The sequence below is a fragment of the Balaenoptera musculus genome, chromosome 3, assembly GCF_009873245.2.
Source record: "Balaenoptera musculus isolate JJ_BM4_2016_0621 chromosome 3, mBalMus1.pri.v3, whole genome shotgun sequence".
Classification (NCBI taxonomy): Eukaryota; Metazoa; Chordata; class Mammalia; order Artiodactyla; family Balaenopteridae; genus Balaenoptera; species Balaenoptera musculus.
This window is the reverse complement of record NC_045787.1, coordinates 49983376-49999574: the sequence shown is the minus strand read 5'-3', so window position 1 is coordinate 49999574 and position 16199 is coordinate 49983376. Positions and strand designations below refer to the sequence as shown.

The window sequence follows — 16199 nt, the reverse complement described above, 5'->3', positions numbered from 1 at the left end:
ATTTTGTATTTGGTGATGTTCTAGAACACAAAGAAATGGTAGACATTGCTAAGGTATGTGTGTGGGTAGGTGGGAAGTTATTATGGATGGATATCTTTAATTCTTTCGATTTTGAGACTTCCAGAGTCTGAAATTCCACATGGGAACATTGTTAATCTGGCCCATTTGTTGGCTGTCTAAAATCAGTTAGATGCTTTTATGCTCTGTATAATTTTAGCTTCCAGTAGGTGGCAGCACTGCCAAACAGTAAGTATCCAAACTTGCAGGAGCACCGAGGAACAAAATGATCTGGCAGGATTTTAGAATTCCCCCAAGAGCTTTCATTAGAGGAGGCATCAGGGCTGTGCTACTTTTAAAGTCATCTTTGTACCCTTGAAGGGTACCCTTGTACCCTTGAATCAGAAGTGTGTGCTGAATCTGTTCCTAGACGTGTGCAAAACATTAGTGGATGGATTTTTTTAAAGCGGCACCTTGGCCTTGTGGGCATTTCTTCATATACCTCATCCAAAAGTGCCTTTGGGCCCAGCCAATGACTGATTTAAAGCCTGGAAATGTGGTTTTAAACAATGTGATTGTGGCGGGATTCAGGTGATTTTATTTTCTTTATACTTGGTGGTGTTTTTCAGATTTTCCACAAAGAACATGTATTGTCTCTGTAATCTGAAAAAAAAAAAAAAAAGATCAACACAGGATATGAAAAATATGGTGGTAAAATGGGTGATTGTGTGCCAGAAAAAACTTTACATTCTTTTTTGTTTCAAGAATATGCGTACATGCAACAAAATGAGTTCAATGGGCTCTCTTTATCCCTAGAGATCAGCTCAGTGTTATTGCTAATCTGAAAGAAAATTACCAGCAGGAAGCTGAGACAGTTATCTCATGGAACTACACCTGAGAAAGTCCTTTGGTAGGTGACAGGGGAGTAGGGTCAGCTCCTAACAAGATGCATTGGCATACCTAATGGGAGATGGTGAATTACCCATTGCAGCTCTGAGCCAGGGTAGGTTATTGGGACTTTGAGTGCTAAATGTAATTTTAGGACTTGCTATAGTGAAAGAAGATCTATAAATCTTGGAGTATGTCCACGGGAACTACAAAATTGATCCAAGGCCGGGAAACAGGCACTATGAATAAAAGATAAGGTGGCTGAATTTATTTACCTTAGATATGGAAAGCCTAGCTAGGGAATTAGACAAATCCCCATCTCCATGAATAGCTACTATAGCCCTCCCCAGACATGGAGGTGAGACCTGAATTTATTAACAGTCTTCAGTTGTACAAAGGACAATTGCACGGAAGGTGTTACTTTCACACTGAGGCTAAGGCAAGAGTGAGCACAAATTAACCAAGCAGACGTGATTTAGGTCACGCATTTAGAAGAAGGTGCTGAACACCAAGGCTGGGCTTATCTGTTAATAACTCTGCATGTACTTTTTTTAGTAGGAACTAGATTGAAGCTAAGGGTTCAGTATAGTGGAAGGTGGGAGAGGGCAGAGATGGGAGCTGAGAGCGTGCCAGATTGGGCTCCTTCATAATTTCTAAAACAATGGACCTGAAGTGAATTAAACTTCACGGGATGAAAATGAACGGCATTCAGGAAGATATTAAACTTGAATCAAACCTGATTTATGAAAATCAGGGTTTGAGGACCAGGTAAATTTGGGAGTGGTTACCTGCTTTGCAAAGGAGCAGTCACCGTAGGAGTTTTTAAATAGCATATTCCCACACTGTACTACAAGTATTTGATTTAGAAAATTGTGATTTTTCTCGTATAACTTTCAAGGGTACGTCTTGATATGAAGCTAGTCATACCTATAGCCATGCATCAATTGCCAACTCACTGGAATACATCTCTGGACTCCAAGAATAAGGCCAACGACCAGCTGGTGTGATCTAAATAGAGGTATGCATTGCCTTTTGAGATCTCTTCCAACTCTTTAATCCTTTCACTTTCAATCAAAACAACTAGAAGACAATTTCAAGGATAATTTCCACAACATCAGATATTAGGTTGAACTATAGGAAGCTGCCATTTTTTAGGTCAAAAACAGTCAAATATCAGCAATTTCATATAATTCAACCTAATATGATAATTATTCCAGTAGTTTGTCTGTACCTCTCTTGCCCTTCACTAAAGCTAAAAGCTTGAGTATATTTACTTTTCAGGTCAAAATACTGGTGGACTTATAAATGCCTGTGCACATAAATACTGAGAAATTATAGGGTTGTGATTAAAGATGCATCTTGGATAAACCATGTATATAGCTCATCCTTTTATTGTGCTGGTCTCTGGTGCCTCTTGTCTGACTTGAGGAATTTCAGACTATGGAAAACAAGAAAAGAAGTCCAAAGGCTTGATCTTTCAACCCATGGGAAATTCTGTCTGGGACATGGGCCAAAGGAAGAACAAGGGAAAATATAACAAAATCTGTATCATGTTACAAGTTTAGTGGAGGAAGAGCACAGCAGAGCTGTGAGCAGAAAAACAAAGCGTGTGGCTTCCTCCTTTCTAAAATAGAGTATTGCTTAATGTGTCCTGCTTTTAAGATTCCAAGCATAAGACAAGACACCAAGTACACGTTGGAAAAGTCCTATCTGCATAGTCATCTAAAATGAGACAAGCTTAGCTTAACTAAAAACATTTTATTAACAATGTAAAATGTTAAGTATTTTTACGATCTGAGCTAATTCCAGCATGCCCTATAAGATTTAACACTATGCTGATGTGCAGACATCATGCTTCAGATTTCAATTAGAACAAAATATGATAATACTCAATTTTACATTTGAGGGTAATTGTATATGTTACTACACCATTTCCTAACTGGATTACTTCATTCTCCAAGAAGCTGAAAAAGACACCATTGGATCGAAAGGAAATTAGTTGCCCATATGCATTGTAGGCAGTTATTAGGATTATTGTGTATTTACAAAATTTAAATACTTTTCATATATGGTTTTTGTTGCATTATAAATTAAGATATTTTTACGTTGAAGCTCTTAGGTTCTGACAGAGTGGAAGACTAAACGTAAATGAGTGCAGAGAAAGCAATAGGTTGAGGTGGTGTACGTTTGATTATAATATTATTCCTAATATTGGTTGGATTTTGAACAGTTTTGCAGTTTTAAATAGATTTCTATATTTAAAGACTCTCATATGTGATCATTTGTTGACATGAGATCAGCAAGAGCTATAGATATACTATTATACACGAAATAATTTTTCTCTGTGTAATACTTAAAAAACCTTTAAATAATTTAAAAATCATAATTCTTGCATCTGTCATGGTGTGGTTTGGAGCAGACATGCACAATGTCAGCTTTAAAAATCCTTTTAAAAACAGCCTGCTTTTCGAATCTGTCTTTTTTTTTTCTTCTTGACAGCAGCTGCTTTCAAATGTAAAATCATTTCAAAGGGCAGCGGGAGGTGGATAAAAGTAATAAGGAAGCATAGAAAACATAGTCAAAAACCAATAACTGTGGTTCAGCTGTCTGGAGGTCCTCGGGTTCAGTGATATTTTCAGGTCTTCCTAGTGGTGGTTTCCAGGAGGAATCACCTAGCTTGAGACGAGACAGCACAGCCCAAAGAACCTTCTCTTCCGTCTTCTAACCAGGGGGTAGGGAGTTAGATTTAGAAGGCTGCTGTCATCTGTGATGGGATAGAATGTACATATGAGTGAGGTACAGACAAAACAACGTGTTTTTTATGAATTGGCCTTAAAAATCCACCATCCTTCGAATCCAACTTTCTCAGCCTCGGCACCATTGACATTTTGGACCAGATCATTCTTTACTGTTGGGGGCTGTCCTGAGCATTGCAGGATGTTTAGCAGCGTCCCTGGCCTCTACTCACTAGATGCCAGTAGCACTCCCCTACCAGTTGTGACAACCGAAAATGTCCCCAGATATGGCCAAATGTTCCTGGGGTGGCGGTGAGGGTGAAGCAAAGAGCCCACAGTTGAGAACCACTGCTTAGAGTTAAATCTAAACTGCTTAGAGGCAGTTTTTCACTTGGGAGATGTATACTTCTTTGAAAAAGCCCATGCTTTGGAGTAAAGCTGGCTTCTTTCCTACACTTTACCACTTACTAGTCCTGTGACTTTGAAAGTGTCACTTAAGCTCGTTAGGCTTCATTTTCCCCATATGTAAAATAAGGCTCAGTAATACATACCCTAGGTGAGAATTAAATGAAATAATCTATTAAAAACATTTAGCTTGGGTGGGGACATTGGTGCCTAGCATGGAGGAAACGCTCAGTAAATATAGCTATTATTAACTATTTTCCTTTACATAGGACCTTGTCTTACCTCCATTCACCTACTTTATGCCTCGGGAAGAAGCTTCAACTATTTCTTATTGAGTCTTTCCCTAGCACTTTCTATAGATATCTGCACACAAGGGCATTCAGAGAAGATTGTCAGCTGTTGAATTCACAAGTGGTGGTTTGAAAATTTTAATATGATGACAAGTAGAGAAAGAAATAAACCAGTAAACCAAATACAGTTTAATGAGCTGGGTTTTTGGGAAATAGTGCAGTTCGACAGAGACTGTGGGTAGAAACAGCCTGTTGGAGCGGAACTGGCCAATGTGGGTTGCAGAGGCTGGAGAAGGACCACAGGGAAATAATCTGGAAATTGCTAGCTGGGGCAGCGCTAAGATATGGTCAGAATGGAACTAGGGGCAACAAAATGGCTGGTTGGCTGGTAACTCTTATATACCTAAGCTTTGCCGGGATTAGTTGCACTGCCCTCCCAGAGCAGAGCTAAAATGTTCCCTCCTTTCCCCATCCTAACGTTGAAGATGCAGGACCTTGAAAAAGAGCCCAGAATCAGGAGTTAGATGAAGTGATTGATATAGTGAAGAATTGTGCCCCACTTCAATAAAACTGGCTTGTAGATGAGGGTTGGTTTTCTTGATTACTGAGAGCCTAGACGCTCAGGAAACTATCAGGAACAAATGAGTCCTGGCTTTCTGGTCCTCTTACATAAATTGTCATCCAAGTGCCCTGGCTTTCCCTCCCCATCCCCCAAGGCTCCCATGTGTCATATTTATTTGTAAATTAGCATCACCCACTGAGTTGACAGTGTTCCTTGGAATGCTGCACTATGTTACACACGTAGATGAAACTAGAGTAGCAAGTCAGAGCCAGGGAAGAAAACAGGTGCCCCAGCTGGGCACATCAGATTAATCAAACACAGCCTCCCCCCGCAGGCTCCCCAGATTAAAATCCTCTCTTAATACTCACACTCTGCTGATGTGGAGAAAAACAGGACTCTGTCTTTTTCACAGTGAAAAATAATTCACTATAATCTGGATGTCAACATTTTGAGGCAAAAAAATAGGACATCTCTCTTTTACAGTTAAACTTGCCCCAAATAGTTAAGATGCTGAAAGCAATGTCAAATCCTATATATAAGCCTGATTTCTCAGAAGAATAACTGAGATGAATCATAATATATTTGGAGCAGATAGAAATGATAACCATACTCTCTCATCATTTTTAGGACTCTTACTTCTTTAACCACCAAATGACCAGTGAACTTAACCTAATTGGATATGGCCAAGATACAGCAGACCCTGAAGGGTAAAGAATTTTATTTTTTGGTATCTCTTTGAATACTGACTACACTTCCCAAAACTCAGGTTCAACTGGAATTAATGCTTCCTTGGAACAGAATCACCAAAACTATGAAGATACTAATAGGAAAGAAAAATCTTATTTCTATTTCTATGAGACTTGGAGATCTATTTCCTGAATTCCCATTTATTTCCTGAATTCCGTATATGCTTGCCTTTCTTCAGTCATTTAAGAGACTTGGGAGTGACCTCACTGGTATTTATATATTATACAATAAAATGCAATTCTGATGTGTATTGTTCCCACTACATGAGGAAATGTCTACATACGTTGGTATGTTGTATTTACAAAGAAAGTGTGCACGTGTGTGCTGTGGTGGTATATTTGCTCTCATTCTCTCTTTTTTAGATATTAAAAGCACACAGGTATTATGAGATTTGTATCAAGACTGACCCTTGTATCTGTGCATTCATTACAGTGAATCAAAAAACCTTTGTGCTATTGAAATTCTCCTCATTCAGTCTTCTTTTCATATATATATAAAACATTCACTTGTGAGTGCTATATACACACATGCACACACACATACGTATATAGCATTCATAAGTGAATAGGAAGTGTTAGGATTGAGGAGAAAGTGTTCAGATGTTAAGCGAAGGACAGACTGCCTATTAAGGACGACTGCTGGTTTGGGGCACCTTAGTTGAGCATTGGTGACACCTTTGCCTAGCCTGGAGCTTGTCTGATCATCACCTAGGGCTGAGGTGACACAAAAGCTCAAAAATTCTTGGCAGAAATTCAGAGCAGCTTTCTACACTCTAGGAGGCTGACACCTGCAATAAATGCTGAAATTCACTGAGCAGTAAGTCTGCCTGGAATGGCTTGAAGTCAATTCAAAGCTAAGGAAAGATGTCTTCCCACATACTGAAATCCTGCCTCTGAAGTGAGGGGCTGTCAACAGAATGTGAGCAAAATGGGATGTTTCCCCACTCATTCTAAACTTTCTGCGCTAATCCATCTGAACTTGCTGGGAAATCTTTGATTTTTATTGGAAATGTTTGAGACTTTTATGGTATCTTTTCTCCAAAGTGCATACCCTCAGAGAACTGTAACTTAGGAGAGTTTTAAATGTGAAAATAAAAAGTGAGAAAGGGAAGAGGAGGCAGGAAATCATAGCAGAAAGTGAAAGAAAAGGAGAGTAGGGTATTCAGCCATCAGTAAATTCAAACCCCAGTCATTTAATGTTTAATTCTTGGATGTTCAATGTTTAATCCCTACTAAACCCAGGGATGCTGGAGTCCCCCAAGGTACAGTAATACCATTTCTCTATTGCTCAAATTTCTTTTGCCAATAAAAGATTTTTTACATAAATGATACGTTAAGAAACAGAAGGACATGAACATGAGAAGTTTTCAAATAATAAACTGAGTGTTTGAGTTTAAAGCTATGTTCTCTAAGTCAAGAGGAGTGTTTATAATGGAACTGCAGTTGCACATTTCTAATCTGTTAAAAAAGGAGAACTTCAGCTAATCCCAGGGTTCCCAAGCATAAAATGCATCAGCTTCATCTGAGGGCTTATTAAAGCACAGATTGCTGGCCCTACCTCCAGAGTTTCTGAATCAGTAGGTCTGGGGTGGGCCAGGCAATCTGCATTTCTTACAAGTTCCTGGACCTGATGATACGGCTGGTCCTGAGACCACACTTTGAGAACCACTGAATTAATCAAAGCTCTGTGAAGTGTAGGGCTCTATGTCAGGTGCTGCGGGTAATACGAGATGGGTCCAAAGAGAAAGGTGAACCTTGGCCTCAGGGATCTTTGAGTAACTAGGAGGCTTCATTAGAAATGCCATTACAGAGATACAAATACAATGCTTTGAGAATTCCCAGAGGGGGAAATTACTCCCATCTGTAAAGAAGACATTTGTGGAAAATTCCTGGGGCCTCGGTGTTCATGCTGGGCTACAAGGTATGGGGAGAACTTGGACATTTGGTGAAGTAGGGGGACAGGCGTTCGGGATGGAGAAAGCAGTGTCAAAGGAGGAGGTCAGGGCAGGTCAAAGACAGGGAGGTCAAAGACAGCCTGAGTTTGGGTCCAAGTAAATGGTCCAGTCTGGCTGGAATGAAAGGCATATGAAGGAGGGGATGGTCTAAAATAGAACTACTTAGAATTCCCTAAATAAGACCATTCCTTCCCTTGCCTCCCTGCCTTTACACACACCATCTCTTTTTTCAGAAAAGTCTTTTCAGACTGCTCCGTGCTCCTACCTTCCTTCATGCTTCCAAACAATTGCTATAGCCCTTGGTACATTGTCTGCTTCCAACCCTGTTTAGCCACCATTCTATGAGCAACTCTTTATGAAAGACTTAATAAATTTACCCTTTCTGCCCAGCTCTTCAGCTCCCACTTACTCCTCAACCCTCCTTAATTAGGCTTCCGGGCCCCCAATTCCAAGTAAGCTACTTTGGCCAACCTCACCAGTGACTCCCTTGTTGCTAAATCCTATGGACACTTTCAGTTCTTATCTAGCTGAACTACCCCACACTATCAGCCATTCCTTCCGTGCAACTTTCTTATTATACTATGTTGAGTTTCTTCTCAGTTTTTTTTGTAAACTGCTCTTCTTTCCCCTCAAACCTTACATTTTGGTATTTCAGGGCTCTTCTCTATGTACTCTCCATGGGTGGTCTCAACCATTTTTAGGGCTTCGATTACCACTACGCTGCTGATGTTTACATCTGTATTTCCTGTCCTTCTAGCTCGCATGTCTCACCTCAGCATAAGACATGCACATCCATCACAACCACTGAGCATTGCTCTTGGAGTCCCCCCACATCCAGAACTTCAACTGTTCTGTCCTCTACCTCTACTGGTACCGCTCTGTTCTAATTTAGTGATTGACACCATCATCCACTCTGCTTTCCAAGTCTGAACCCAGGTTTCATCCTTGATTCTGCCTTGGCCTTATGTACATCAGCCAACTGGTCATATCCTCTTCTCCAAACCCCGGTCTTTAGGTCAGATTGTAAGCATTTCTCACCTGTCTTATTGTACTTGCCTACTATCTGAATCCCTCCAGTGACCTCAGGATAAAGTCCAAACCTCTTAACGTGAATTAGAGGGGCCTCCCCCAACCTCTCTAGTCTTTCTCTCTCTTTTCTTTTTACATATACTGCAATTTTATTTCAATCGCACAAACGAAGTTAGCATGTAGGAAATTTAAATGAACAGTACGGTAAAAATAGCAGAGAACCAAAAACTCTAATAAGGAAGTACACCTAAAGCATGAGAATTCAACATTCATTAGTGTTTCATCTTCAGTTTTGATTGACACTTGATGCTTGCAAAATTTTGAAACAAACTTTGAGATCATGATGACTATTCTGAAGAGATTTCAGCACCAGCACTAAGATTTGTACATTCAGTTGGTTTGCAATTGACTTGTTAGCCATTTACATAGTGTATAGTACAGATTTGTCACAGGTCAGATCACAGTGTTGAAGGAAAGAAGTACCTTCCCGTAATTAGAAAGGATCCCCTAAACTGCACTCAGCTTAAGACATCCGATGTACAAGAGCATGAAAACCATCATAATATTGTGCCTCCAAGGAACATAATTTTGATAAGGAAAATAACCTAAGCTTCTGTTTCCCATTTTAATTACTGAAATCTCTAACAATGACAAAACTGTCACATAGGACAGTAAATGTATACAGTAATTCAATCAAACTTCTTGGAAAGAAAACATTTAGGAATCTGGGATAATGCAGAACGACAGGAAATAAAACATGATTCAACACTGGTTCTTTTTGTCATTTTACACAGACATCATGTTAATATTAGACCAAGGCACAAAACATTTAGTGCATAAACCAGTTTCTTTTTTAAGATCTAGCATTTTTACTACAGTCTTTTATCTTACTTTGGACCGCTTGTACCCAGTACTCTATCCTACTATAGACTGTTTAACTTAATCAACAAAATCAAAAGTGATTTCTGAGCAGATTTATGGGGGACATAAACATTTGTATCATCAAAGTGTTTGCATAACCAAAAGTACAATAATAAAGATGAAAATGCCACCTATTTCTTTTAAAAAGTAGTACTTCATAAGCTCGCTGCATCTTTAATGTCTTCACTATTGGATGACAATGAATAGTTGATAGAAAAAAAGAACTGTATACTTGAATTATGAGAGCTCATCCATCACAGATCTAAAAATGAAGTTTCTACAGAAACAGGAACTATTTTAACAAGGGAAAAAAACTCCCTCATTCAAACCTCTTTGAAGTGGTAATGGCTGCAAACTTGCAGCACTTAGAAAACTATGCTATCAACAAGTTCTGTCTTTAAGAACTTAGATTAAGAAATCTAGATAACAGATGAAAGTGGATTATTTCTTCAAAATTTTAGTAAAACTACTGATAATCAAAAGTTTCAAAGCAAATATGGCACATAATAACTCAAGCATAAATCAAGATGGAGAGCCTGGAGAATTTTGATTTCCTAAAATTTCAAAAAATTCTATCATTGCAACATACAGGATTTCTCCCCTATTTTAATCTTAGAAGTTTCAAAGAAAAGGGAGTGGATAACATACACACACATGAGTGCCCACACAAACACGCACGCACGCACGCACACACGGTGATAAGTAGAGTATCTAGTTCCTTCTTCCCACCACCTAAATCTCACTTTATTTATTAAAAGAAAATTATGCAGGACCCCCCTCACTGTTTTCCCTTTATCTAATGATTTCTGTGACCTTAATTGCTGCCATCACTGTTACTTTTCTAGTATTTCAACATAAGATTCAAAAGCAGCTTTGTAGTCAGGAATGTGTACCTGAACACCTGTATAACTGCAGGGCGCCAAGGTAATAACTGCCAAATTCAGGGATGGAACTTTTGAGTTCCACAGTAAGATATAATTCATGTGAAGCTCAGAATCATGTTTCAGACCATTGAACTTACTCAAGTTAAAATACAAATAGCTGAAGACATGATGTAAAAGATTAAGTACTTGATGCTGTTAACATATTTACCAACTAAAGTCACAAAATATTCCATATTATTATTCATGCAGATAACTGAGAACGAAGATAGTGCAGAAATTAACTTTAAATAAAAAATTATTCCTTCCCTTCCTTCCACTCCCCTATACTCTACAAAATGTTTTCGCTGGGACTAGGCCTTGAAAAGTCCACTACATATTAGTTTGACATGCATTACTGTCTGCAATTTAAAAAAGCTAATTTTGTGGTGGTTTTTATATTTTATAATTTATAATTACATTATAAAAATGTCCACATGCATAAATCTAAAAAAGGTTGAAAACCTACAGTGAATCTACAATATATTGTTTTACATTTGACCACTGGTTTGTGTTATGTAGGAGTCACAGATTTGGTAAAGCATTGTGACAATTTAGGAAGGCATCTAAATCTTTAAATTATGGACAAATTTTATGTTTGAATCTACAAAATTGCGTGAAGGCTAAACTCGAGAGACTTCCTATCATTCTAAAATTCCTCACTCTGAACAAATCATTTTTAGGACACTTTCTTATAAATATCACCCTTTGAAAGCACATACAATTCTGTTTGTTCCACATTTTATGATCTTAACCTACATAGGGCTGAACTCAATTATTCATGGAATATCAAATATGATAGGAAGACAAACCTGAGAGAAACATTTACAATACAATAGCATAACTTGCTAAATTCCTCATCACCATTCTCTGAAAAAAAACTTCTCAAGCCTTTCTCCTCTTTATTTTAGCAATGGATTGTGGAAAATGTGCGATTTTCTCTTGACATGAAAATATTTCAATGCATGGTGATCTTGCCTGATAGATTCAGTATTTTCTGCATAACTGATGCAGGAACTCCTATACGACTCTCTTCCATCCTGTTGTAAAGGTCAGAAAAAAGCAGCAAACTGGGAGGGAAACAGCTTATCACCAGGGTAGTAATGTCTGAAGGCTTTCAAAGTATGTTGTTTTTTCCCTGCTTTGTCTCCATTTTCTTCTTACAGCTCACAAAATGTAAGGGTTTTGTTGTTGTTACTACAGTTGTTCTTTGTAGGTTTTTTTCCCCTCTCTCCAGATTGAAGTCCTATCTCTCCTTAGTTTGATTCTCTATGCAGTATTTGACTTGCTCAGTTCCTGCCTGACTGCATCAATGAGCTCTGCTTTTAGCTTAGTTAATTCTTTTCTCATTTCATCTAAAACGTCCTGCTTCAGCCTGTCATAGTACAGTCCCTCCGCCTGGACGCCGTTGGCACTGGGCTGTGACGAGGGTGCAGATTTTGGTCTGTGTAATGAATCATAGGACGTGTTGTCAAAAACAATCTGATTTTTCCTTGGAGAATCCCATCTGGAAATAACAGGTGACTTGCTGCCATTCATTGTATTTGTTCTTTCCCAAGGTTTTCTTGTCGGTTCAGGTGTACTTGTTGAAGAGGCCTTAGAAGTTACAGGCTCTGAATCTTCATTTTTGTCCTCTTTTTGTTCTGTTTCTGTTGTTGATCCCTTTTCAGCAATTCTTCTCCTCCTGGCCAGCAGGGCACTCATTTCTTCCACTAAACCACTAACCCCTAACGGAAGGGATCCATTTCCACGACCCGTATCTGTTTTAGATGAGGCCGAATTCACACCAGTGGTGTTCCCTCCGCTTGGGAAGGAGGCATCCTCCATCCGTGACACTCTCCTAAGTTTTGCTCCAGCAACCGCAGCTGTAGGTCCAGTTAAAGGGCGATTGTCTTCAGACATGGATCCCGAAAAATATCCAGATGCCGGGAGGGGAGGAGCAGGAGGTGGGGGGGGGGAGGGGGTACCTGATTAGGAAGAGGTGGTGGAGGAGGCGGAGGCGGGGGCCCTGAGGACGGAAGCAGAGGGGGAGGAGGGGATCCTGGGGGAGGAGGAAGCGCGGCTGATGCCTGGGCAGGACCTAGTGGGAGTGGAGGAGGGGGTGGAGGTGCAGGTGGTCCCAAGACAATGCCCTGTTGGGTTGGAGTCTCGGCCGGCTGAGAGGCTGCCTGCGAGCCTGGCTTAGAAGCAGAGGAGTCTCCCAGCACAGGGTTTAGAGGAGTCTCCACAGAGGCAGGGGCAGCGGCATTTGCCATTCTTCGCTCTCGCTCCCATTCCAGCTGCGCCCTTTCTAGCTGCCCTTGCCGCTCTCTTTCTGGCCTTTCCCGGTCCAGTCTCTCCAGCCTCTCCCGCTCCAGACGATCCTGACGTTCCCTTTCTTGTGTCTCTCTCTCCAGCTGCTCCTGTTCTAGTCGCTCCCTCTCCAGCCTTTCCCTTTCTAACCTCTACCTCTCCAATCTCTCCCTTTCCATCCTTTCTCTCTCCAGCCTTTCCCGCTCCAGCTCCTTTTGTCATTGCTGTTCTTGTAGTTGCCTTCTTTGAATTTCCAATTCTTCTTGTGATGGGCCATTCTGAACTTCAGCAGGTAGTTGTGAATTTTGTCTAGGCAATGTTGGCCTTGTTTCCTGTGAATGCAACACTTCTAAGACGTGCGTCATGGCACTTGCGAAGACATTGGCATCATCTTTGCTGCCAAAGTTGAGACCATACACCTGTCTAGCATCCCACCATTGGTGGAAGATCTGTGTAGCTTGATTGTACTTCAACCCTTTAGGAATGGCACAATATATCACGACCTGCTGGTCCTGAATCTTCCCGCCCACCACTCTGAATGTGTTGTTGCCTGTATGATGATATAGATGAACTCTGATGAACCCCGTTGAACCACCAGCTGGCACCCACTTTTTATTGGCATCATCATAAACCATCACAGCAGCTCTTGCCTGACAGATACTCTGTTCACTTATTATTTTAAATGTATCCTGCCACTCCCTTCTGGTCTGCAGAGTTTCTGCTGAAAAATCAGCTGATAACCTTATGGGAATTCCCTTGTATGTTATTTGTCGCTTTTCTCTTGCTGCTTTTAATATTTTCTCTTTACCTTTAATTTTTGTCGTTTTGATTGCAATGTGTCGTGGTATATTCCTCTGCGGGTTTATCCTGTATGGAACTCTCCATGCTTCGTGGACTTGGATGATTGTTTCCTTTCCCAGGTTAGGGAAGTTTCCAGCTATTATCTCTTCAAATATGTTCTCAGGCCCTTTCTCTCTCTCTTCTCCTTCTGGGACCCCTATAATGCGAGTGTTAGTGTGCTTAATGTTGTTCCAGAGGTCTCTTACACTGTCCTCATTTCCTTTCATTCTTTTTTCTTTTTTCTGCTCCACAGTAGTGATTTCCCCTACTCTGTCTTCCAGCTCACTGATCCATTCTGCTTCATTTACTCTACTATTGATTCCTTCCAGTGTGTTTTTCATTTCAGTTATTGTATTGTTCAACTCTGTTTGGTTGTTCTTTATATTTTCTAACTCTTTGTTAAAAAATCCTTCTAACTTATCCATTTGTCTCCCGAGTTCTTGGATCACCTTTACAATCGTTACTCTGAACTCTTTCTTGGGTAGATTGCCTGTCTCCACATCACTTAATTCTTCTGGAGTTTTATCTTGTTCCTTCATCTGAAACACATTCCTCTGCCACCTCATTTTGGGTTAATTACGTTTCTCAACTTTGGAGAAGTAGCCTTCTGTAGGAGACGTCCTATGGGTCCCAGCAGTGCACTCACCCAAGGGCCAGGGGCCAGTGGTCCCAGGGTAGTGTCTGGCCTGTGTTTGCAGACTGCAGTCTACTGGATCGTAGTTTTCTTCCTTCTGATTTCTGCCCCCTGGTGGGTGAGGCTGGTCTAGAAGCTTGTGTAGGCTTCCTGGCAGGAAGGGCTGATGCCTGCCCACTGGTGGGTGGAGCTGGGTCCTGGCCCTCTGGTGGGCAGGCTGTGTGATCAAGAAGTCTTTAGGCAACCTGTCTGCTTATGCATGGGGCTGTGGGGCTGTACTCCCACCCGTTAGTTGTTTGGCCTGAGGCATCCGGCACTGAAGCCTACAGGCTGTTGGGTGGGGCCAGGTCTTGGTGCTAAAGACCCAAGCAAGATGTCTGCCTCAAGGAGAGTTCATGCCGATGAATAATCCCCAATATATCTGCCACCAGCTTTTATGGCCCCAGCATGAACCACAGCCACCCCCACCCCCCCCCTGCCTCCCCAGGAGACCCTCCAGGACCAGCAGGTAGGTCTGGCCCAGGCTTCTATGAGGTTACTGCTTTTGCCCTTGGTCCTGGTGCACGTGAGATTTTGTGCAATCCCTTTAAGAGTTAAGTCTCTCTGGGCTTCCCTGGTGGCGCAGTGGTTGAGAATCTGCCTGCCAATGCAGGAGACACGGGTTCGAGCCCTGGTCTGGGAAGATCCCACATGCCGCGGAGCAACTGAGCCCGTGAGCCACAACTACTGAGTCTGCGCGTCTGGAGCCTGTGCTCAGCAACAGGAGAGGCCGCGACAGTGAGAGGCCCGTGCACCGCGATGAAGAATGGCCCCCACTCGTCGCAACTAGAGAAAGCCCTTGCACAGAAACGAAGACCCAACACAGCCATAAATAAATATAAATAAATAAATAAATTTATAAAAAAAAAAAAAAGAGTTAAGTCTCTGTTTCCCCCAGTCCTGTGGAGCTCCTGCAAATAAGCCCCACTGGCCTTCAAATCCAAATGCTCTGGGGGGCAACTCTTCCCAGTGCCAGACCCCCAGGCTGGGAAGCCTGATGTGGGCCTCAGAACTCTCACTCCTGTGGGAGAGCCTCTGCAAGGTCACCCAAGGTGGGGTGCGGTGGGTAGGAGGTTAAGGATTTGATTATATTTCAAGTGCACCCCTCCTACTGTCTCGTTGTGCTTTCTTCTTTATGCCTTTAGATGTAGAAGATCTTTTTCTGTAGGTTCCAGTCTTTTCTATCAATGGTTGCTCAGATGTTAGTTGTGATTTTGGTGTGTTCACGAGAGGAGGTAAGCTCAAGGTCCTTCCCCTCTGCCATCTTGAAAGACTCCCTCTAGTCGCTCTCTTAAGCCTCTTTTCTTTTTTTAAATTTATTTATTTTATTTTTGGCTGCATTGGGTCTTCGTTGCTGTGCGCAGGCTTTCTCTAGTTGCGGTGATTGGGGGCTACTCCTTGTTGTGGTGCGCGGGCTTCTCATTGCAGTGGCTTCTGTTGTTGCAGAGCACAGGTTATAAGTGTGTGGACTTCAGTAGTTGTGGCACATGGGCTCAGTAGTTGTGGCTTGTGGGCTCTAGAGCGCAGGCTCAGTAGTTGTGGCTCACGGGCCTAGTTGCTCCGCGGCATGTGAGATCTTCCCAGACCAGGGCTCGAACCCGTGTCCCATGCATTGGCAGGCAGATTCTTAACCACTGTGCCACCAGGGAAGCCCTTAAGCCTCTTTTCTAACCACTTTCCCAAATAATGAAGTGCTTGTAGTTCATCAAAATGCCCTATCTGTCATCTCCTCAGACACCTTCACACATTCAGAATCTTCTGCCTAGACTGTCTTCTTTACATCTTTTTCTTTAGCTAATTTCAATTTATCCTAAAAAATCTCAGCTCATATACTTTCCAAAAAGAAATTCTCCTTCCCCATTTACAACTAAAATATGACTAGGTGAGAATCCAATATGCCCTTGTAGCAACCTGTATCTAACTAATAGTTGCATTTTAAGCGCTAT

General features: G+C 41.4%; 1 protein-coding gene across 1 annotated transcript in view; it reads right to left on the bottom strand.

The window, feature by feature from the left end:
* Positions 1 to 2628: 2628 nt before the first annotated feature.
* Positions 2629 to 16199, bottom strand: part of LOC118893298 (regulator of G protein signaling 7 binding protein) — a 117704-nt gene continuing 104133 nt past the window's right edge. Inside the window, exon 6 of the mRNA XM_036848675.1 lies at positions 2629 to 3649. Within this exon, the coding sequence (XP_036704570.1) occupies positions 3558 to 3649 (92 nt within the window). The 3' untranslated portion in view covers positions 2629 to 3557. The remainder of the gene's footprint in view (positions 3650 to 16199) is intronic.